Source organism: Quercus lobata, chromosome 8 (genome assembly GCF_001633185.2).
Source record: "Quercus lobata isolate SW786 chromosome 8, ValleyOak3.0 Primary Assembly, whole genome shotgun sequence".
In the NCBI taxonomy this organism is placed as follows: Eukaryota; Viridiplantae; Streptophyta; class Magnoliopsida; order Fagales; family Fagaceae; genus Quercus; species Quercus lobata.
Window position 1 is genome coordinate 1,305,981 of NC_044911.1, and position 24,930 is coordinate 1,330,910.

At 33.9% G+C, this 24,930-nt stretch overlaps 2 protein-coding genes and 2 long non-coding RNA genes across 8 annotated transcripts; 2 read left to right on the forward strand and 2 right to left on the reverse strand.

Moving 5' to 3' along the window:
- Window positions 1-1,169: 1,169 nt before the first annotated feature.
- LOC115955256 lies at window positions 1,170-4,967 on the reverse strand. 5 transcript variants are annotated; one of them, XR_004084079.1, is made up of 5 exons: window positions 4,787-4,967; window positions 3,784-3,918; window positions 2,663-2,730; window positions 2,538-2,591; window positions 1,170-1,477 (listed from the first exon to the last, which is right to left on the reverse strand). It is a non-coding gene; the product is annotated as an uncharacterized LOC115955256 (long non-coding RNA). The 5 variants fall into 5 exon arrangements; XR_004084080.1 differs by having other exon boundaries at window positions 4,772-4,967; XR_004084076.1 differs by having other exon boundaries at window positions 4,758-4,967.
- Window positions 4,968-10,257: 5,290 nt separating this feature from the next.
- LOC115955443 lies at window positions 10,258-10,719 on the forward strand. Its single transcript, XM_031073564.1, has one exon. The coding sequence runs from the start codon at window positions 10,258-10,260 to the stop codon at window positions 10,717-10,719; it is 462 nt and encodes a 153-aa protein (XP_030929424.1).
- Window positions 10,720-11,698: 979 nt separating this feature from the next.
- Window positions 11,699-12,853, forward strand: LOC115955445. The gene has a single exon (XM_031073566.1). It carries the CDS (start codon window positions 11,699-11,701, stop codon window positions 12,851-12,853), a length of 1,155 nt encoding a protein of 384 aa, XP_030929426.1.
- A 9,276-nt stretch (window positions 12,854-22,129) lies between these two features.
- On the reverse strand, window positions 22,130-24,785 carry LOC115955358. Its single transcript, XR_004084118.1, has 3 exons — window positions 24,593-24,785; window positions 24,412-24,489; window positions 22,130-22,204 (listed from the first exon to the last, which is right to left on the reverse strand). It is a non-coding gene; the product is annotated as an uncharacterized LOC115955358 (long non-coding RNA).
- Window positions 24,786-24,930: the final 145 nt, after the last annotated feature.

Below are 24,930 nucleotides of genomic sequence, written 5' to 3' on the forward strand. Positions count from 1 at the left end.
AAATGTTTTCATTTAAATTTTTAATATATAGTAAAAATTAAAACTTTAAATGATATCATTTACTAACTAACCAACTTACAAAGTGGCATGATTGATTAATTAGTTTCAGATCAACAACATAATAAATAAATTCTTAATTATTTTTTAGTGATATTGTAGTTAGTGCAAAATTTTACTATATATAAGTCTTACAAGTCTATATAATATCTAAAAACTGAAATATATCATTTATAGTTATTACACTCCTTTTGAGCAATATCATTTCAATTCACTTCCATCCATTTAGTCCACTTTGGTCCAACAAGTACGTTTGGCCTATTGCATCCAATTCAGTCCACTTCGCTCCCATTTGGTCCAATTTGGTCCATTCAGTCAATTTTGGTCCATTTAGTCCACTTTCGTCCATTTGGTACACTTCGGTCCACTTTGGTCCTATCAGTCTACTTCAGTCCATTTTGGACTAATTATGCCTTTAAATGATTATTTTTGTAAGTTACCTCAAATTTTTATTTTTTCTTAATTTTTGGGTTAAAATTTATGAATTTTTATTCTATTTGAGCCATAGTCTTTAATTTTGGGCTAAAAATACAAACAAAATAGGCATTAGAAATTAGAAATATGGGCCCTAAAAAGGGGAAAAAAAAGAAGAAGAAGAAGAAGAAGATAATATTCAAAAGATGACCTTAAAATTCAAGTTTTAATAATAATATAGACATTATATATATATTGGGGGGGGGGGGTGGGAGCTACAATTTAAAACATATATAATAATTTAAACTTAGTGTAACTATTCTCAAAAAAAAAAAACTTAGTGTAACATGTGTCCATGGAATGGGATGTACAAATTTTTTTTTTTTTTAATATTTCTTGGATGTGTTCACGTTAGTTTTTTTTTTTTTTTTTTTATTTTTTATTAAAAATCCTTTTAAAACATTTTTTTTTCCATTTATATAAAACAATATTATAATTATATAATTTAAATATTTTATATCACATAAAACTTATAAAAATAGAAAATACTTTTAAATAATACATGCACTATTTAAACTATAAATTTTACCGGGTTTACAACTAGCTTTTTTTACTTATTACTTATCAATAAGGGAGAGGCGTCATTAAAATCTGGAAGTATAATACAACTTCTCCATAACAGACTACTAAGCTAGATGTGATACAACTTTGACTTCAATAAAAGCTAACATTTTTAAGAAAAAGTACATCATATCAACAATGTCATTAAGCATCTAAAATGTAAAGAAACGGGAACTCAAGTCGCATACTAATACCTCGCAACAAACAGCTACTAAGCTGCCAATGTATTTCAAGTAAAACTTTCTAATACAGTCATAAAATGCTACTACTGCAGCATGAAGGCTACTATTAATACAGTCATAAAAAGCATTGCTGTCTCAAAAAGCTGAAAGTTTAAGTCCATAGGTTGCCCCGGAATCCAACCAATGAGCACAGAAAAAGGAATCTGCAGCAATATAAAGATGATTTTAGTGGATATTGATGCCAAAATGAAAATCATCAACACAGTAATACTAAACAGAACAATCATCAAAGCACAGTATCTCATATATGAATGAGCCTCCAAGCACAAAAATGGATTGTACAGGGATGATTTTAATGACAAGATGCAAACATGAAAAACAATGCAGATGAGAACCTAATCCTGCTCCCAGCATGATAAAATGTGAATAATTATATATAAGCTTTTCTGAAGCTAAACAAACAGAGAATAATAATGTCTTTCATTTTCTTGTTTTGAAACAGTGTGGATTTGTCTCAAGGGTTTCTTGTTCAAGCTGCAATAAACATCACATCACATCACAGAATAAATATCACACGAAACAAATTCATGTAAATAGGTCTTAATAGAAGCATATATTTCAAAGTGTACAAGATTCCTGCCATAAAAAGGTGGAGCTGCTCCAAAAGAAGAAATTACTCATGATAGTAAGTGTGATCCTCAACAGCTCTCTTTTCCAGCTAAGAATTTTATCCATAATTCCATATGTTGAGAGAGCCAATGAGGTGCAAAACTAAGGCTGCAAAAGGGACTATTCCTGTATTCTTGAAGATGACAGGCGTTGATTGAGATTGGGACTTCTGTTGTATATACCTTTGTCTTGGAGGAAACATGACGGGAGGGGATGACCAAACTCCATTTACTAATATAGTTTTAACGATGAAAGAGATATTTAATATTTTAAAAGAACTTCAAAGCAGCTGAAGAAACATATCACTTTTTTGTTCCTCAAAATTTGTCAGTTATTCAGTTACTAAAAATGAATACATTTATTTAACATGAGGATGCACAAAACACTTAATGACTTGTCAATAACATAGAAGTTAGAGGATATTTTTGAAGGCTGAAATAGTTATATCCATTTCTGTGATTCAAATATAGGTTCAAATGCAACTCAAATTAAACAGTATAAACAAGAAATTAAACTAAGGTCAAACAAACTCTTATTTTTTAGATGTAAAAACATAAAATAGGTTTACAAGGAACCCATCTGATTAATGCTTACCCCAAACATAGAAATCTGAGTTGATGATCCTATTGCCACTCCTTATGAATTGTCCTGTGAAGAAACTCAATTCTTAAAACTCATTCTAAAAAGAAATTGTTAGAAGAGAATGTTAGAAAGCTTACAAGCTTGTCTTTCATGGCAAAACAACACTAACAAATTCGAGTGGCAAATTCCATGCAATAGATGCTCCCTGCAAAACAATCAACCAATCAAAAAATTCACGAGTCAAAGACCAGTAGAGAAAAAAATATAAAATTACTAGAAGATTACCATTAGAACTTTCATCTATTATGATAGTAAAAAGGTAACGTTTCTTATAGAAACTCTCGAATTTCAAAGATTCCTGCACATAATTTTACTTTAGGGTTATTTTCTTAATCCTATTTGGTCTAGATTATTCTAGAGTTTGTAATAGTATTAGGACTGTTTTAGTGGGATTAGGCTTTAGTTTAGAAATCAATATTAGGAGTCAGGTCCAACTAGGTTAAATAAGATTCAATCAGTCTATATAAAAAAAAATTCAATTTACTTATCAAATATAATATATATATATATATATATATATATATATATATGCTTCATTGTATTTACAGAACTCAAACTTAATCAACAGAATTATCGGTGATTTGCATTATTGAAGATGTGTTCCTAGAATGTTCTTCTCTCTCTTCTCTTCTTTGGTCTGCATTACTGTTCAAGTACTCTTCACACAGCCCCCAAACAGCAACAAACTTCTCACTTTTCCATTTTTACAACCCAAAATGAATCCATTCTACTTATACATCAAAATCCTAAAACCCCACATACTTTCACAACACAACGATAGTTGGCCCTCAATTATCTTCTATCTAGTAGACTTGGTAAAAGGGCCCCCGACTTATTTCCAGAATTAGAGTTCAACCACAGCTGCCCTGTTTTTTGGGGGAAAAAGTTCCTTGCCAATTTTTGCTCTACCAAATAACCACCATACAATCCACGGAATATCAGCCCTCTGTCACTTATATCAGTCAATGCCCCAAAACATGATAGAAAAGTAACCATATACCAAACCAGCATTTGATATAAACATCAAAACATGGCCAAACAAAGTGTTGTGTCATTAGAGTTTCCAATTGCAATGGCTCCTATATGTAAAGAGCGAAAAAGGAAATTATATATATATCCTTTAAGAATTGATTTAGCCTTCAAAAGTACATAATCATAAATTTTCTAGGAGAAAGAAACACTAACAAGAATATATTACCTCTATTGCATGAACTAAATATTCAGATAGGATTGAGATCCAAGCAGTCATAATCAAAAGCCAAATTATTGATTCCCATTTCGAAATCTCGGGACCTTCATTGTCATCTGAGCTCTCTTCAGTCTGACTCCATTCCTATGTTCATACCATATATCACACTATAAATTAATTAATTGAAAAATCCAAGCTAAAAGAAATTCTCCCACAAATTATGACAAGGAAAATATTGGATATACACCATATAAAGCAAGGCCGCGTTTTAAAGCTCAGTAAGTCACTAAGCCAAGCATATGTAGCATTTAAAAGTGTACTAAGCTATATAAAAAGGTATCAAGTTACTCAGTCCATTAGATTAAGCAGAGGAACCCAGAATATCAACAACATCAAGAAAGCTGTCAAAAAAATCTGAGCCATTCATGTTTTTAAACTTACAACTAATAATTCTAACTTGCTAGGCATCAATTTTTTTTTTTTTTTTTTAATAAGTACTTGGGCAGCCACGATATTGCAAATAAATTGTAGCAAAATCCATGTGTAAGAATGAAATTTAAAAGAATACAATAAAGAACACATGGTACTAAAATGTTTATATCAAATGCTAAATTCACAGACAAAAATGCTAAATTCCTTCCTATACTGAAATGTACATATCACATCTTTTCTTTATGAATATATTTTTTTTTTTATTCCAAACTTTCTTCTCTTCCAAATTTAAATTCCTTTTCTTTTCCATACAAGCAACCAATTAGAGAAACAACTATTTAGTATAAAATTAAATAATAAAAAATACTTCCAGTGATCTATTTTTGGTTAAATCAATTTTAATCTGAGAAAAAAATTTCACCACCATTCAACTGAGCCTAATTCACAAATTAACAATTTTGTTCTTATATTTCCAAAATCTCTTCTCTTCCAAAGTTAAATTAATTTTCTATTTCATACATTTTTCTCGGGAAACTATGAAAATTGCTCACTTTCGATGACGTACTCGGCTCAAACCGACCTTAACGACGTCGTTTCTAATGGCAGATAAAATTTCTCTGAAGAAAGTTGGAAAAGAAAGGCTGAATCAAAGTGAGCGTCACGGAGAAGGAATTTTCGTTCGAAGCTACTCCGAATTACCTTTTCTATCATCTTCTCGCCGTTCGTTCTCCGCCATGATTTTTTTTTTCAAATTTCACAGAGAGAGAGAGAGAGAGAGGAGAATTTGATGTTATGGGCTATTTGACTGAAGAATTTAAAAGGAGGATCATGGATGGGACATTGGGCCGGGCTGGCCCATATTAAAACTTCTTTTATTTGGTGTCTCGTTAGCCCAATGGAGACAGTATCTTGTGCACCCGTCACATTTCTTACAAGTGTATAGGCCTCACATGTTTGTGAGAAATGTGCTCCATTAGATAGGCGCATAAGATAATTTTTCAGCCCAATAACAATATCTTGTGTGTTCATCTTATGGACTATGTTTTTCATTAAAATGTGAATCCAACGTGCTCAAACAACCCCTGTTAGAGCATTTGCAGCAGTGTAGTTATAATGCTATAATGCTAAAATTTAGCTCTTCAAACCCAAAAACCTTGCTGCAGCAGTGGAGCTAAATCTAAAAAATTTAGCTCCATTGCTACAGTGCACATCTATAAATAGATGTGCACTGTTCATAACATCTAAAAGAAAAAATATTATTTAATTAAATTCCTCTCTCCTCTTTTATTAAAAAAATATTTTTTCCTTTTTCTTTTTCTCTCTCTCTCTCTCCGGTGTCTCTTCTTTCTTCCTCTTTCTCCCTCTTCCAGTCCTCCATTTTAATCAAACCGACCTCTCTACTCAGTCCGTTGCTCCAAAGCCCAGCGCCAATCGTCGATCGAAGTCCATCCCAACGCCGACCACTCCTCGCTACCCAGTGCCGATCGCCGATCGAGGCCCAGCCCAACGTTGACCACTCCTCAGCACCGATCGCTGATCGAAGCCCAGCCCGGCACTGACCACTCCTCGCTGCCCAGCGCCGATCGCCGATCGAAGCCCAACCCAGCGCCGACCACTCCTCACTGCCCAGCGCCGACCGAAGTCCAGCCCAGTGCCGACCACTCTTTGCGTTCTCCACCTCAAAGGCCGAACCTCTGAGCTCCACCCTCTCTCTGCGAGGCTCAACGCCGATGTGGGTTTGTGTTTATGTTTTTCGATCTGTTGTGGGCAAGTGGGCTTGTGCTCGTTGTGGTTTTTTTTTTTTTTTTTTTTTTGCTGTGGACTGCCAGTAGTGGTGGTGGTGGTGGTGTTGGTGGTGGTTGTGCCTGTGGTTGATGGTAGAGGTGGTTGAGGTTGGTGGTGTAATATTTTTTTGGTAGTGGAATATATTATTTTATTGTAGTAGTTATAATATTTTATTGTGATGTTTATATTATTTTATTATGCTGAAAGTTAAAATAGATCCACTGCTGCAGTATGTGTGTAGGTAAAATAAATAAAATAACTTTTGGTAGAGCTAAATTGCTAAAAATTTAGCTCCACTGTTGTGGATGCTCTTATACATATATTTTTAAATTGTGGTCCTAAGGACATATTTGAACCCGAAAAATTCAATTTATCCAAATAGATCACCAACAAAAGAAAAAAAAAAAATGGTTGGTTAGTCCATGATGTGTAGCCAAAGCTGCCAAACTCTAAAAAATTTATATTTTACCTAATTTTTTTTTGTTAAATATTGTCTTGTACATTCTTTTGTGTTTTATGTAGATAAAATCCATTAGTAAAGAAAAAAGATATTTTCCTAATTAGGATACATTAAGGACAAATAAAAAAAATAGGAAGTTAAGAACTTAAAATAATATTGCTCTTTTATTTATATTTTAAGGTATTTCATTGCTTTGAATATACACACGTAGGCTTTTCCCTTTTCTTTATCAATATATTTCATATTAGTTTTTTTTCTTTAAAATTGGAATGGTAGTGGATCCAAAGCACATATAGATCTTTTATCCGTTGTCAGTTTATTTTTTTGAATCACACCAAATGGTTAATAAAAACTAGAAGATCGATAGCCTACCAACTTATTTATAAAGTGGTTGTACTTTTGATTACTTTTCCAATATTTCTACTGCAATTATGGAACAAGAATTTTTGGCCACGCATATTAACAAAATTACGCTTTGTAACAAAACGAAAATTGATTTTTTTTTAAAAGGATATTTTTTTTTTTATTCATTGAAAGGGAAATGACACAAAAATATAGTTCAAAATCAATAATTGACCTACAACAAAAACTTTTCCTGTAGGTCCAGTGTAAAAAGCCAGTTGCCTAAATCAGAGTTGAAACCAACACATTAGCCACTTAATTATTCACATTCCTTGGAGAGAGATGAAAAAAAAAAAAAAAAGGCTGAAAATTCCTTAGTCTGTAGCATATCCTAAACACTTAGCCAAAGGTGTTATACCCAATAAGCTTAGAAAGAAGACCCAAGCCTGCAATCCACCTCAACATAATGAACAACAACAAATACAACAAAATGATTCAAAACCACTAGTCATCATCAATAGTAGCAAGAACTTTTTGAATATATTGAACATTAGAATATGATTTTTTTTTTTTTTGAAAAAACGAAAAGGATGGCTTATGTGTGTTATCACAGCCGACTATACCCCATAGATACATCACCTATAGGTACTACCAGCACATAATGTTGCCCACTAACTCCCTTTTTTTTGCAAGTTTATTATTCTTGTAGTTTTATAGTTCAAACTCAATTGCCTAATAACCTAATCAATCTATTTTCTTTAATATAAATTAATCAATCAATGCTTCTCAAGATTAATATACGTGGTATAAATCAAGAATGGGTAGCCAAAATAATTTAGAACTTTTTTAAAAAAAATCCCAATTAACTCATAATCATGTTCCGGGTTCATAATTGGCCTAAATTAATTATGGAGTAACTAAATACTTTAACAATCTTACCTCTTCAACTAACTTCTTGATTAAGGTATCTTAATTATTTTATTGAATCTTCACTATGAGTTAAAGATGTTTAAAATTTGTTCTGTGTATCTAAGAGTTAGGCCCTTTTGAATATACACCATTGTCAGTTTCTTTAAGACATTTTCCCCTTTTCCTGTGTGTGTGTTAAAATACTTAATACTCTCAACCAAAAAAAAAAAAGAAAAAAAACCCCCCACAATGCCAATAGAGCTTTTGGATGAAGAGAAAAGTCAGATCTTTCCTATTGGGTGAGGGAAACTAGGATTTAGGTAAGCAGTCAGATCGTGAACCTGATATGCTAAACAAAGCATTAAAAGGGAGGATTCTAATGGAAATTTTCAAAGTCTTTGAGTATTGACAAAGTTTTTTAATTTAAAATTTTATAATTTTATCATGATTGGAGTACTTCAATCATTAAAAATTGAACATGATTGGATCCTATTACATCAATTGATCTTCAAATCACACTTTTTTCCTATAAAAAAAAATTGAACTTTTAAATCAAATGGCAATAGTTAATGTGAATCTTATCAAGTTCCTTTTCCACAACTAATGATTATTAAGAATGCAAAGTAAGAGAGAGAGAAATTGAATAATTTGTATAGTGATGTAAAATCTGTATGTGTAACACTATACAATAGAGGGCCTTATATAGGTATAGCATGTGTGAAATTCAAATAATATACTAGGCCAAACCCACTGGACTGGACTGGACTGGACTGGCTGACATATATACTAACACGATATTGAAAAGTCTGTGTTGATTGGGCATTTGAGCTAGGCAAAAAACATGTGTGTGGCTGGGATTTTGTTAAGAAATTGTGTTTTTATAAATGCTCAAAACTTGGGTTTTAAAACTGAAGGAAGAAGTTGCTTTTCTTGAAATGTCAATTTTATACACAACTAATGTTTTTGCAACACATTTTATTGAAAACACACATTTTTGCAATAACCTATCCAAACAGTCTGTTCCATTATGCTTCTTTTCTATTTATTTTGGTTCCCTATCTTTTACTATTTATTTATACTTTGTTGTTTGTTTGTGCAAACTATCAAACTATTGCAACTATTTGCAAAACTTCCGGGAATTGACAAACATTTTATTTATTTTCTATTCTTCTCCCTTGTTTTTCCATAACTCCATCAAAGTATGCTACAAAGAATAGTATTTTAAAAAGTACGCTAAAAATCTTGTAACTCAACTGCAATTTTTGGTACTTTCAACATAGATTTCCATGATTCAAATCACTTATCTTATCTCCAATGGTAACTATTGAATTTATAATAATAATAATAAAAAATTTAAAAAATTACAAAATAAAAATAATTTGATCATTGTCAAAAGTCCTATAGCCCAATGGCATATATGATATATGTTCCCCTTTATTAGGAGAATAACAATTCAAATCCTCACAACTCATTGTGCTATCAAATTTTAATATATAAATATTGCTCATTGTCAATGTTATTTCAATTGAATGTATTCATGTGAGCTAGAAGTATGGCCTTGATTCTACCTTTAAATAATTTTCTTTATCCAAATTGCGGCAATCTTTCATTTCGTAGAGACATCTATACATGGAGTTTGTGCAAAGTAAATTGTTTTTTTTTTTTTTTGGAGAAGTCCATATACTCTGTGCGACTGTGCCCAAACAGTTTAAGATTGTTACTAACACAATTTATGGACTGTATATTAACAGTCATTGGTATGATATCTTCTTGATAAATTTTTACCTATAAATAAAAAAATTGTCTTTTATGTTAAACCCTAAACTCGGAGACCATTTTTTAGTTTTTTTTGGAGAATCAACTCAAAGACAAACTTAAAGTTCAGAAACAAAATAGAACCTAAAAATAGAAATCGACCCAAACAAGGTCAGTTAATCTTCATTTACGAAATCCATAGAGTTTAATAGTAATTTTAAACATGTGGAGATTTTTTTTTTTTAGAGGTGGACTAACTTTTTTTTTTTTTTATCGCTATAAACATTGCATATGGCATGTATTTTGTATTTTTTTTTTCCTTGAAAAAAGAACAGAGAGAAATATAGTTTCGTTTTTCACAATTTATAGAAAAGTGTCTTTATAAATTTTTTTTTTTTGGGATAAGAATTGCATAGAGGGCAAACATTATCACTGCACAATCTTGGACTATCTAGGGCAAACATTATCACTGCACAATCTTGGACTATCTCCCACTAGAATGCTATTATTATTAAGGACACAACAAATTTTCAAAGCCGTAACGAAAAAGACAATTCTAGCTAGGAATACAACGAATTTGCCATGCCCATGCACAACAGCTATAATAATAAGATTCACGATTACGGGGTTGTTCTATTATTCCCTCTCCCACGTAGGAGTGTTTCCTCTCTCGAGTGTTCTTTACTTTTCTCGAGTATTCTTTCCCTTTCCTTGATAGGCCCTAATTCGGAGCTCTTAGTTCTGATTAGGTGGCCTAAATTCTTTAAAAGGCTCCAAATTTCACGGTAAGGATCAGAATCATGGAGAAAGAGCTGATAGATGTCTTGAAGAACATGCAGCTAACGGAAGAAGAAGAGTTGCAGATCTCAGTTTCGGAAGAAGGCAGAGCACAGGTAATAGAGGAGTGTTCTCAAAGTCTGATGGGAAAGCTCTTGACAGACAGAAAGCAAAACCTGCGTGCTCTTAAGAATACTTTAAGGACTGCTTGGAAAATTGGCCAGGATTTGAAGATTGTGGAAGTTGGAAGTGATATCCTTCAATTCAAGTTTGCCAATGAATATCAGCTAAGGTGGGTTGAAACAAATGGACCATGGAACTTTGAAAATAATCTTCTATTGCTCAAAATATGGGAGAGGAAAATGACGGCAAGTAACATTTCTTTTACCCACTCTCCTTTTTGGGTACAAATTTGGGGTTTGCCCTTTGATATGATGACAGATAAGATAGGAAAGGAGATAGGCAGCAATTTGGGGAATTTATGACAATGGATACAAGATCATGGATGTTAGAGCAAGCAAAGTTCATGAGGGTAAAGGTGAATCTTCCACTGGAAAAACCCTTAAGAAGATGTGGAAAGGTTGCTAGCCCAGAGGGGGAGAGTTTTTGCATCCAATTTCGGTATGAAAGGTTGCCGGTTTTCTACTTCAGATGTGGAGTAATGGGGCATGATGAGCGACATTGCAAGAAAAGTGGCCAACAAAATCAAGCTCTGCAATATGGTGAATGGTTGAGGGCTCAAGGTGGAGGAAAAGCTAGATTGACAAAAGAAGAACAAAGAAGGAGTCCTCTAAACCAACAAGCTGATGACACGACAATGCAAGAAAGGATGCAGTTTGGGGCGGAAGACGATGGCTACTCCCATTCCCTCGGCGGTGCACAATCCGGGGACAATCTTGGAAATGCAAAAAAAGGAAGTCTTGTTTCAATGACGTCAGAGGAAGGTGAGCACGCCACGCAAGAGGTATGTCAATTTCAATTTCAAGTTCAAAATAGTAGACATGATGAGATAGAAGTAAGGAAAAAAAAGGAAAATATCCACGGTCAAGAGGGAAAAGAAAAAAACCAAAATATGGGGCCGGCCCAAACCTCGTTGTCAACAGTAGGATGTGAAAGTGGGGTAAGTGGGATAACCCACATGGGTCGGGAAGAAGCAAAAAATATGGAGTTTCAGGAAGTCACTAGCCCAGTTAAAATGGATGTTGGGCTTAGTGTAGAGAAGGAAAATAATGATGTGGAAAATAAAACACAGAAAAAGAAGGGTAAACTGAAGAAGCTAGCCCGTGGTCAAAACAAAGAAAATGAAATGGGAAGGGATGTAGCTAGTAATATAGTGGGTGTAAAGAGAACTCTTTGGGTAGATGAGGAAATGGTTGATGCAGGAAGGCAGAAAAAGTTTTGTGGTAGTAACACAACCCCATTTGAGCTATCGGCGGTGTCTGCAGAGCAGCACCGCCGGGAGCCATGAATACCTTAAGCTGGAACTGTCGGGGGTTGGGGAACCCCCGGTCAGTTCGAGCATTGCGCGATATGGTGCAACGATGGTGCCCCAAATTGGTATTCTTAATGGAGACGAAAGCTGGAATAAGTAGGATAAGGAGAATAATGGTGAAGACAGGCTTATTAAATGGAGTAATTGTTCCTAGCAAGGGAAGAAGTGGTGGAATAGCCATGTTATGGGAAAGGGATCTATCTGTGGAGCTTAAAAGCTATACTAGGTATCATATAGATGCAGTAGTGACTGATCCTACATCTGGTTTCAAATGGAGAATCACGGGATTCTATGGCAACCCGGATACAAATCGGAGGAAGGAGTCTTGGGAGTTACTACATTTTCTAAATGCTCAATTTCAGATACCATGGGTTTGTTTGGAGGATTTTAATGAAATATTATCAAATTCTGAGAAATGGGGAGGTCCAGAAAGACCCCAACAGCAGATGGAAGGCTTTAGAAGAGTAGTAAATGGTTGTGGCTTTATAGACCTTGGATATGAGGGCCCAGAGTTCACTTGGTGTAACCAAAGGTCAGCTGGGGAAAGAATTCGATTAAGACTTGATAGGGTGCTGGCTACAATAGATTGGAAAGATCATTCCAAAGATACTAGGGTCCTCCATGTGGTGGATTCAACTTCAGATCACTGTGCTCTGGTTCTAACTAACAAAAGAAATATCCAAGGAAGGGGAAAGAGGAGATTCCATTTTGAGGCAGCATGGGTTAGACACGATAAATGCAAGGAGATAATTCAAGATGCTTGGAAGTTTCATTCAGGGTTTCAAACGACCAGTGATTTTGCCGAGGGTCTGAGAGTGTGTGTTGAGGGCTTAACAAGATGGAATAATTCAGACTTTAGGCATGATGCTAGAATGATAAAGGAGAAGAGAAAGCAACTACAAGTTCTAATCCAAGCTGACAGGGATGGAAGTAGGGGAGAAGAAATTAATGCAATAAGGAAGGAAATAAATGAAATGTTAGATGATGAAGAAGTCAAGTGGAATCAAAGATCCAGAATCCAATGGCTGACCCTTGGTGACAGAAACACAAAATATTTTCACTACAAAGCATCTCAGAGAAGGAAGAAGAATGAAATCCGGGGCTTGCTGGATGGAGAAGGGAATTGATGCGAAGAGAAAATAGACATAGCAAACATTGCTGTGAGTTACTTCAAAAAGCTGTACTCTACTTCATTCCCAACTAGAGCGATGGAAGTAGCAGATTTGATACCGAGAAGGGTTACCAGGGAGATGAATGAAGACTTAACAAAAGACTTCCAAAAGGAGGAGATTATTCAAGCTATCCGACAAATGCACCCAACAAAAGCACCGGGTCCGAACGGTATGTCTGCTATCTTTTATCAAAAGTATTGGGATACCACTGGGGATGATGTGATAAAAACTATCCTTAATATTCTTAATTTCAATGCCCCTATAGCTGAGCTAAACAAGACAAATATAGCTCTCATCCCTAAAATAAATAATCCAACAAAGATAAGTGAATTCCGACCAATAAGCCTTTGTAATGTTTCATATAAAATTGTGTCAAAGATTCTTGCAAATAGGCTGAAACCATTTCTCCCCTCCATCATTTCCGAAAGCCAAAGTGCTTTTGTTCCAGGTAGACTCATTACTGACAATGTCCTGGTTGCTTTTGAAATAATGCATTATCTAAAGAAAATAAAAGATGGGAAAGAGGGGTATATGGCAATTAAATTAGATATGAGTAAAGCCTATGACAGAGTAGAATGGTGTTTTCTTGAAAAAATTATGTCAAAAATGGGCTTTGATAGTAAATGGATTAATTTGATTATGAGCTGTATGAACTCTGTTTCCTATTCTGTTCTCATAAATGGTGAGGCCCATGGTTGTATTACCCCTACAAGGGGGCTACGCCAGGGTGATCCCTTATCTCCCTACATGTTTCTTTTATGTACAAAAGGGATAACGGCTTTGATTGTGGAGGCAAAAAAGAGAAGGCAGATTTCAGGCATCTCTATATGTAGGGGCAGCCCAACAATTACCCATCTCTTATTTGCCGATGATAGTGTGATCTATTGCAAGGCATTGGAGCAAGAAAGCAGAGAGCTATGCACAATTCTGCATAAATACGAGGAAGCAGCAGGCCAAAAAGTAAACACAGAAAAGTCATCGGTCTTTTTTAGTAAAAATACTAAGGAAGAAACAAGAGAAAGGGTGAAGAATGTGATGGGATCAATGCAGAATGTACAGCCAGGAAAATACTTGGGCCTACCTTCGATGATTGGAAGATCAAAGAAACAAATATTCAATGAAGTCAGGGAGAGAGTGGGGAAAGATGACTGGTTGGAAAGAGAAATTGTTATCGATTAGAGGAAGAGAAATCCTTATAAAAGCAGTTGCTCAGGCTGTCCCCACATACACAATGGGGTGTTTTCTACTTCCCAAAGGTCTTTGTGAAGACATTGAGGGGATGATGCGGAATTTTTGGTGGGGGCAGAAGAATCAAGAATAAAAAATGGCGTGGGTTAGCTGGTCCAAAATGTGCAAATCAAAGTTAGAAGGGGGAATGGGGTTCCGTGATCTTTATGCTTTTAATTTGGCTACGTTGGCAAAGCAGGGATGGAGGATGTTGGAAAATCCCACATTGCTTATGGCGCGCATGTACAAAGCAAGGTATTTTCCCAATGCGGATGTTTTAAATGCAAGCATAAGCAGCAACCCATCTTATGCTTGGAGAAGCATTCACAAGAGCATAGAGATTCTTCAGCAAGGAACAAGATGGAGAGTGGGAAATGGGAAGACAATCCATATATGGGATGATAGATGGTTACCAACCCCAACAACTTATAAAGTCATTTCCCCAAGGAAAGATTTTGGAGACTTCCCCATGGTATCGGCCTTAATTGATCATGACACTAGAAGATGGAGAAAGGACATTCTTGATAGAGTCTTTCTTGGTTTTGAAGTGGAGAAAATTCTAAGCATCCCAATCCCTCACTACCCACAGGAGGACCAATTAATATGGGTGGGAAATAAAAAAGGAATCTTCACGGTGAAAAGTGCATATTTTTTGGCTAAGGAATTTGTAGAAAAGCATGAAAGAGGTGAATCCTTAGTGGGAGATGTATGTGCCCCACTTTGGAAAAAGATGTGGCACTTAAAAATTCCGGCCAAAGTGAGAGTTTTTGCCTAGAGACTTTGCATGAAGGCCATCCCATCTATGTTGAATATGAGTAATAGGGGAATTCAAATGGATCATACCTGCCCTGTTTGTTGTGGGGAATCTGAGTCAACTGAACATGCAATTATCTATTGTGAAGCTGCTAAAAGATTGTGGAGCAAATGGGATGAATGCCCAATTTGTTTGAATGAAACCAACAAGGAGATAGTGGATTTGGCCTTATATTTGCTAGAAAAGGGAACACAGAGGGATATGGAGATCTTTTTTGGAGTTGCCTGGATGATTTGGTATAATAGAAACCTTATAGTTCATGAGGGAAATGGTGTTTCTGAGGATCACATTTGGGAGACAACAATCCAATTGATAAAGGAGTTTAAGGGAACAAGGAGCTGGGATATAAACAGTCCTCAGAGAAATGAGAAAGTATGGACTCCACCACCTGTGGTTTCTTCAAAATAAATGTGGATGAGGCTGTTCCCTCTATTGATGGCCATTCTGGAGTGGGTGTTGTAATTAGGAATTGGGAAAGAAGGGTGGTAGCAGCAAAATGTCTTCCTCTATTGGGTCAAATAGTTGTGGAGGAAACAGAAGCTATTGCTATGGAACAAGGAATGATTTTGGCAAAAAACATGGGCTTGGAGAGGACCATTTTTGAAGGGAACTCGTTGCAGACAATTCAAGCTATTGAGGCTAAGGAAGTGAGAAGTTTGATTGGCCACATTGTGAAAAGCTGTCTACAATATATTCCTAGCTTCCAAGAGGCAAGAATCAGACATATCAGTAGGGAGGGCAACAAAATAGCCCACGAACTTGCATAGCTTGCAAAACAATCTGCTGAGGAACAGGTCTGGATTTCAACTATACCTGGTTGAATTGAAGACATGGCGAGAGCTGAAGGAACAGTTTAAAGTTTGCCTTTGTTCGTGGTCTAAGTTGTTGCCTTTTCCTTTCTTTGTTATGCTCTGTTTTTTTGTAGCTTGTACTCTGTTTTTTCAGTGTATCTTCTTGATTGTTTATGAATGAAAGTTTCAGTTTGGTCTAAAAAAAAATTTAATAATAATAATAATAAGATTCACTGTAGATCCTAATAGGCTGATCCAAGGTCCAAAGAGTCGGCCCAAAATTTCACTAAAATCCCATTCCTCACTACCCATTTAATACTACTTATTTAATAAGGGCTGTCATTGTTTAAGGCTCATCCATGAGTGAGACCCATTAACCTTGAACAATTTCTTTGCCTTGGACTTAGATGGTATTTTGATTTTTGACTCTAAAAACCATGGCCCAAAGATAACTTTTGCATTTATGTAGTGTCTAGCACTACTGGGCCAAGGAAGCAAGGTTTCTAGGTTTAGCTAAATAAAGACCAATGCCCAAGCCCAATTACTTTTATTTCACCCAAATAAGTTTATTAATATGAAATGGATTTATTTCATGTTCATATTAAATATTAAATATTATATATTTTAAAGTGTAATCAATGCTATATCGTTAAAATTTTAAATAACAAACAATCAATACATTGTCAAATTCTAAAAACAAAATTAGATTCTCTCTATTTTAAGTGAAATCAGCAAGATCTTGTTAGGTGATTTTTTTTTTTTCAAAGTTTGTGCCCCATGTAAATTATCTATTAATCACATCCAACTGGTTACATGATCTACTAGCTAGGTAATGCAAAAGCTCACCAAGCAAGCATGGTAGTTAAGCTTTCCATTTTGTAATTGATGTGCCTGTATGGATTGTACATGTTGTGAAAGGGTGGTCTCATAAAATATCATCTCATTAAAGATGTGATAATCACATGCACATGTAATATTCTTTTCATTTGAACTACCCAATTAGATACCAAATTAACCAAGACATGTTTATCTGTTTCTTCTACAAGTCAAATTATTAACATTATCTTAGTTTGCTAATTTGTTTGTTCTTTAGAAGAATAAAGAAAACATTCACATATAGTTTACTCTTTCATCATTTTTAGGCAAATACCAAAAAATAGAACTTTTAGCTAAATAAAAGCTATTACATGCGAATTTATCAGCAAAATACATGACATATTTAAACCACTTTGAAGAACAAATACAGTATATATATATAAGCTGAAGTGAAATATTTATTGTTGCTACGTTCCAATTGAGCCATGTCAGTAGTCATGCCATCTTTTTTTTTTTCATTTTAAAAAAATATTAATATTAAAAAAAATATTGCAATTTTACACATTCTTTAACTTATTAAATCCAACTCACATTTAATTCAAGCCTCTTCCAAATGCCCAAATCATGCCATTCAAACACACTACTAGTTCCACTGATTTTAAAGTTCCTATTGCAGATATTAATAGCTTAATTAACTGGGTTGAATTGTCAGTTAGGAAAAACTACTGAAAATAAAATACCAATGGTGGCATGTATAGAAATATGATCAAGAGTCTTTTACTTTAATGACATTGTTGGCTCTTCTTTATGAATTATTAGGAATGAGGTCACCCTTCCCATGTTGTAACGATTGAATTATAAAAAACAAAAAAGTCCTTATGCGTGAAAGTTTTAATTAGAGACTTAGGATCAAATTCCATTTTTTTTCATCACTTTATGTTGATATATCATTTAGACTCTTATCATATGACTTATTTCTTGTTTAAGAAGACTTCATGTGTGAACAAGAAGAAGCTCGGACTGTTGAAGATGATATTAATTTCTTAACAAAGTTTTAGTGCATATATAGGTAATTGACGTCTCAGTTTCCTGAATAGATAAAAGCTAATTGGGTTCTTGGCAGATAAGAGTTTTTTGTGTGTTTCATGAGAAGGAAAAAGGAATTAAGATAGAGAAAGGAAGAAGATGAAAAAAAAAATCTATATTTACCTTTTTTTTTTTTTTTTTTTTTTTTAAATTTTAAAAAAAATGGTTTTAACATAAAGACACATTATTACAACTCTACTTGGTCGAGTTATTGTACTTATATTTTTCATTTTTTCCAGTCATCGAGCAGATAAAATAATCAATATGATAATTTCACTTATCCTATGGGTTGAAAAATTAAATTAAAACAACCAGAATATGTCTGGAAGTGACCCTAAGTTGGAGGGCCTTTTGCATTTTGTCATAGTTTATTCACATTAAACATGGTTAAAACATTTGACAATATATTTTGTTCTTTTTCAAGCTAACAACTTTTTTTGGTAAACTCAAGCCAACAATTTGTACTATTGACTTGCTGGTAATTTTCCTATATAGCAAAAAAAATTGGTATTAAAACGATTTAGATTAGACAAGATGCACAAGGGAATAAAGAAAAGTAAAAGAAATTGATATCTTGAATTTAAAATCTTCATTATAAGTTGTAGAAAAGATTGGAAAAGAAAAATAAATTAATATACCAATAAATCTAAAAATCATTGTCATTCATTATCACCCCAACATATAGACTTAAAATTTGATCCACAACAAAGCGTACACTAATTAAAAATCTGAAAATTTTATTCAAATTCCAAATAACATTTATGAATTCAAGAAAAAGCTAAAAACCTTTAAATTCTTGTGCGTGCATAATATTTTCTTTAGATAACTTCTGAAGAAAAATTAAAATGTGTAATTTGAACAGAAACTACCAAGCCCATATACCTACAATTAAACACAAAGCATGCACACAGCCCGAGCATTTCAATCAAAGCCTACAATTTCTAAAAAATTCTTTACGAATATGAAGCAGAATTTCATGTAATGTCAAATGAAGGAGCGTCCAAGTTGTTGTGCTTGTTAGTAATTTTAGTGAGGTTATTCAAAATCATGCTTAAAATCAGTTTATGCTAATTTTATTTTTGGTAAAATTCATCCCACCAATATGTGGTATTGATGATACTGCCAATGCCACTCATTTTAAAGCTCCAACTGGATATATCAATAGCGTAATTAACTAAATACAATAGGTCAATTAGGAAGAAAATACCAAACAAGAAACTAATGGTGGTGTATGTAGAAATATGATGCAATTGCATGTATTTTTTACTTAGAGAAACTTTGGACTAGTTGGACACTGCCTTCCCTAATACAATCAACATATCCTACTGGAAAACATTCAGTCAAAAAATGATTGACTGATATTGTGATAACAATGTGTAGAACAAAATAGATTTTGGTCAACACTTAACAAGCAGGTCTTCTCTCACTAGCTGTTTGTTATTATTTAAAGATTATTGACCTGTGACGCAGACAATGCAAAAATGCAAAATTATACCAAATAGATTATAAAACTTATAAATAAATAAAAAAACAGAATGGAGTTCTATAAGGTTTCTTCTTCTTCTTCTTCTTCCTCTTCTTAACAACTAAGTTGTGTGGAAATACATTAACAACTATTGTTACTGCTCAATTAAACATCACAACATATTGATAACTAATTCAAAGCGAAGGGCTACAACAGATTGGTAATTAACTTCGCAAATGTCTTGACACATGAATGGGCACAGTGGTGAGCATGAGTTTGTGCCTTTGTGGTTGAGATCAATGAATATTTGAAAAGAGAGGCCATGATCAAAATATGTCAATAAGTTGATCATTATTATAAACAAATTTAGATTCCAGATCTTTATACACAACTAGCTCATTTGCAAACAAAATAAATTTCTGTTGACAAGTCTAAAATTTTGTTCATCCTAAGATCCATGCCAATATATATTGGGCAAGTTACAACTTACTCACTTGTGGTTTATCTAAAATTTAAATAGCTTACCTATAATTTAAAATTTGACACTTTATCCACTTGAGGTTTGACCAAAATTTAAGTTGCCTGTGATTTAAAATCCCATGATACAAGCATTCAACTAGATTATTTTTGATCTCGTATTTTTTATGTTTTCCTGTATTTTTGGAGGAGAGAGACATTAAAGTGGGGCAAAATTACATATTTAGTCCTATTTTTAATAGAAATGAGTTACAAAAATCTAACTGAGCCAACCTTCAGTGGGTAAAATGTCAGATTTCAAATTACAAGTAGAAAACTTAAATTTCAGCCAAACTAAAGATAAATAAGTTGTAATTTGCCCATATATATTAGTAACTTGCTTTTCACTGATCTTCTTCTTTTGTTGGCAAACTTTGACTAAAAATGGAACAAATTGTAAAAGTGTCAAAATTCATGAACTTTTGTGACAGTGAAACTTTACCTTACTTTCAAAAGAAAGATGGATTATAGAGACTTGCTTCTGTGTCGGAATGGTAAAAGCTCTATGCTAGCATGATTATAAGAATTGGAAAAGATGAAATTAGCAAGTCCCATCTAATTGGAAAAAGAAAAGCATAAAATAATTATTAGGTTATTCTTGACAAGGAGTCACTTTTATCACTATTTTCTTTTACAACTTACTTTGTGTTGGTTTTTATGGATAGCTTGTGGTTTTTCAGGTTTTGATAGCAAGGCATCAGGATAAAATGTACCCTATTCTTAAACCCAAAGCAAAAACAATTCCCAAGCTCAAGATTTTTAGTTAGTATCTTGTAGAAGCAACACAACAACCTCAGGTAATTGAATATGACACATAAGATGAAACCATTGATGTCACCTAATTTAATTCTGTCATTTTCTTTTACTGTTGACTGCTAGTGAACAGAGGCAACTAATACCAATTACATATGTTCATCATTTTAATCTACCAAATAAGTCAAGTCAATTAAATCAGTCATAACTCATAAGGTTATCTTCAATTAAGAACAGCATACCCAGCTTATGTTCCTTTCTACATATGCTCATCAAATAAATCTTTCATCCTTAGTTTCAAACAACAATCAAAATTTTAGATAGCAAGCAAATCTTATCTCCTCAAATCCACAATTTGTACCTCAAGTTGTTATATATATTGAGCCTGTCTTAAGATTACTCTGGCTCTTTAAAAACATCATAGAAAAATTCTTAACAGCTGATGGTTTTTAGACCCCTTAAAAAAACAATTGGATTAACCTAGGTAATTAGCCAAGTTGTTACTTAGTCCAAATTCCAAATCTAGGTTATCACAATTGTTACTTAGTCCAAATTCCAAATCTAGGTTATCACAATCAAACAATCATATCATGCATAGCAGCGGAAAGATAAATAACACAAAGATATGATCACCCAGGAAACTAAACCGGTAAAAACCTAGGGAGGATTTAACCTAACTATCCTCAAGGTAAACTTGAATCCACTATCTTGAAAGAATCGAAGTTCATACAATAAGACTTACAAGCCCCCACGCTCGACTTCTTATTGCTACCCACCAGTAGAACTTACTGATACGACCACGCGTAAGCTCCGAATCCACAGACTCCTTCTTTCTTGGATTCTCCAGCAAGTACAAGCACCCTTGCTTGTGTTTCTTTAAGTTCTTATGGCAGCAACTGAATGATCATCAAGCTCTTGAACGAATCTCCTTCTTGATAATCCTAAGCTTGTGTAAAGGAAAGCTCCTCACAGATCTCACAGGAGATTTACACAAACAGCAATATGAGCAATACTAAAACGTGGCTAGGGTTTGCCTTTTCTACCTAGGGAAAATTAGAAAACTCTAAACGTTTTAAAACAAAACTAGGGCTAAGTTGGAATTATGTAGAAAACGCCTCTAACCCGATTTTTGATTGATTGAGCCTAAGCTTCGATCAGTCGAACCAGGCCGAGAAGCTTCAATGAATCCTGCAGTAGCTTATTTCAACTTTACATAAATGAATCAACTTTGAGCAAGTCTAAACACGACTAAACATATTGTTTTGATCATGGTTTGCCAACAATACACATTAGAGTTCTAAATACATAAAATCCTAAGTCTTTAGAACCTAACAACAGCCAATGTCACCTACTTTCTGCTTCAAGAATTCCTTGACCTCGTCCTGTGCAAAGAGTTGAAGATGGTTCTACACATTAGAGCCCCCTAGACCAAATTTGACCAATATAATTACCATTCAACCAAATTCTATTAGCACAGGTTTGCTTAGAAAAAATTACTAGTAAAGCAAAATAGAGTCCCATACTTCGCCAATCAAACAAGACAGTCAAGTATATCTACACGATCATCAATAGCTTTCCTATATGCTAAATCCATACAACCAGGGTAATCTTTGCTTGCTCCATATTTAGAGATAACCAAAGGATTTGATGGGAGGTGGGGGAGGTGAAGGAAAAAGGTCAATAATAATATTCTAAAAAATATATATTTTCATGAAAACTACAGTTAGACAACCTTATTGATCAGTTATGAGGAGAAAAGAATCAAATTTGATTAGAAGCAATATGCAGCAGTGATATACCTTCTGTTGAAGCATTTTGGCCTGGATGAGCAAAGCAATCTGCAATGTAAGGAGCGATCAGCATCTTGAAGAAAATATTATTGAAATGAATAGGCAATAATCTATCATAGAGAAAATTAAGTAATTATGTTAGAATTATCAAGCTATTACTATTAAATGAAATGCAATAATAAGAAATTATATTTTAATCCTTCAGTTCCTAAAATGCAATTGTGGCATGAGATAATGTGATATACAAAAATCATATGCAAGTATTAATAATAGAACAAAATCCATTTTCATTTCTGTAGTAACCAGATCAAGGAGCTCTGTATTAAAGATAGTCTTAGGACTGAGAATGAAATTGAAAAGTCTCCAAAAAGCAATGAGTTCGAGTCTTAGTAATTTTTTTCTGTTTAAATTTATTAAACAATTAACTTCACATGAAGGGCAGGATGAATCATGAACGTGACTATTCGAATTTAGAAATAGCACCAGTTAAGAAAATGCAGGAAAGTTGTTAAGATTATCTGGAAATGCAAACTGATATCCACATGAATTCACTGACAAATAGTAAAACAGTTCACATTGAATGTGCTACAAGGTCAAGAAATGGGCAAAGGAGAAATTTATCAACGAGTCCTGGTAGCCAAATCCAAGGAAATCGCAATTAGAAGCTTTATTGATTTGATTGTTAGAAATCCAATACATTTGTCAGAGGATTCAGGTAGGCAGAGGAATTTAATTTTTTAAGAGAATCTATAGAAATCAAAATAGATTGAAATTTAAAATGAACCAATACAATAAAGTTTTTAGGTATGGATGATTTTAGGTGAACACTTTTCTTAACAGGGGGGGGGGGGGAAGACAAAGATTAACCTATAGCCTTTGATGGATTATAAGTGGGACATCAGCCAGCACATCATTAACAGAGAAGTTGCCATTGTCAATGTAATTCAAGAACGGAGTTACTAGATCATAGCTGTAACTGAAGCTCAGTGGAACACCATTCGCAAAATTTATGCAAAAACTTCTAGCTCTCCTTCACGAGCTTGTAAATGATTAGTTTCATCTACAGCCAAATGTCTTGACAAATGTAAGATTCTTTAAGAGGGACTATAAGTCTGGTTGGTTGAAGGCTCAATCTCATCTTGTCCAAGAAACCAAAAGACCAATTTTGTCATTTTTGGATTAAATAGCACTGTAGTTCTTCTTAGGAAAGCAACCTCTGGTGGTGAAATATAATTAACAATTACACTTTTAGATACAGAAAATACAAAGCTTCTCATACTCAAATTGTGTTGAGTGAAGAATTGATCATGCTACACAAATATTAGAACAAAAGGGTGGGTCAAATGATAGCTATCCAACCAGATCCTACATGTTTAGAGAAACATCTTACCAAAAAGAAGAAGAAAGAAGACACTAATCAAAATTTGAAGAAGCAAAAAATTTTTTGCACATACACACGTGAGTGGAAGTTCCATATGACAAGAAAAAATTAATATAACATTATTGGGCTCAATTTTCAAAACCCATTTCCTTTAACTTTTGGGTTACGCAATATGTCACAAAAACAAGACTTCCTAAAATTTCTACAAAAAGGGTCTAAAATTTATATGCAAGAAAAGTTTTAAGTAAAGACTTTCCAAAATCACTCAACCAAATTCAAATGCAATCTCAGCATCATTTTCACTGTTTGTGTCTCAACATCATATACATATCTTCAATAAATGATAAAATCACACCTAAAAGTATCAAGAGCAACCCAAACAAAACTATAGCTTAAATGATGAGACACGTGCAAATTAATTTAAAGAAAATCTCACACAACAAAAACCCTTCTTGTTCAGCTTGACACTAGGGTTTGAATCCCACTGGTCCTCTTCCCGCTATTTACTTAGCAAAACAAAAACAAAAAATTCAAAACCCTTATTCACACACACACACAAAAACCAAAAAAAAAAAAAAAACAAAACAAACAAACAAACAAACTTCAGGGTGCTAATCTCCACTTTTATTTTGTCTGTGTGGAGCTAATTGCCACTATGAGTTTCATGTATATAAAAGTACACATGTTATTGGCCCTACTGTTGAGAGACAGAGAGAGTGCTATCTTTAATTGCAATTTTTTCTGTTTTTAGTTGACTATCTTCTACCATGCCAAACAGATTTGAAACAAAATAGTTGTTAAATCATTGCAAACAATATTAGATTCCCAACAAAACACCACAGAGAATTAAATTTGCTCCATAACTTCAACTTACCCCAATTGGGTAAATCACCAATTCAGCAAAATTTCCTTTTAAGAATCACATATAAGCCATGTATCTGTATCTACCCACCTATGTAAAGACACAAAATTCAAAATTAACAACCAATAACATGTTCTTTTTATCAAGTCAATTTTTAGAATTTAGAATTGAGATAGATTATGGGTTGTTGTACCTGATTGGGCTGGTAGGACATGAGAGCCATGCCATGGAGCCTGACTCACAGCCCCTTCAATTCTTCCACGGGACTAAGTAGACTTGGTAGACTTGCTCTTTTATAGCTTAACTGCTTAAGCTTCATTATAGTGGTTGCAAGGAATCTACCAAAACAGCCTTCGAATTTGATACAAAGTGCTTGCTTATTTTGCCTAAATAAGCACAAACTTGTTGTCTTTCATTAAGAATTTACAAAGTGATCACTAAGATATTCTACAAAGAAAGTGGGCATCATTGCAAGGTATTGGATATTACTTCTAACAAATTAATTGCTTGTATGAACTGAAATGTGATTTT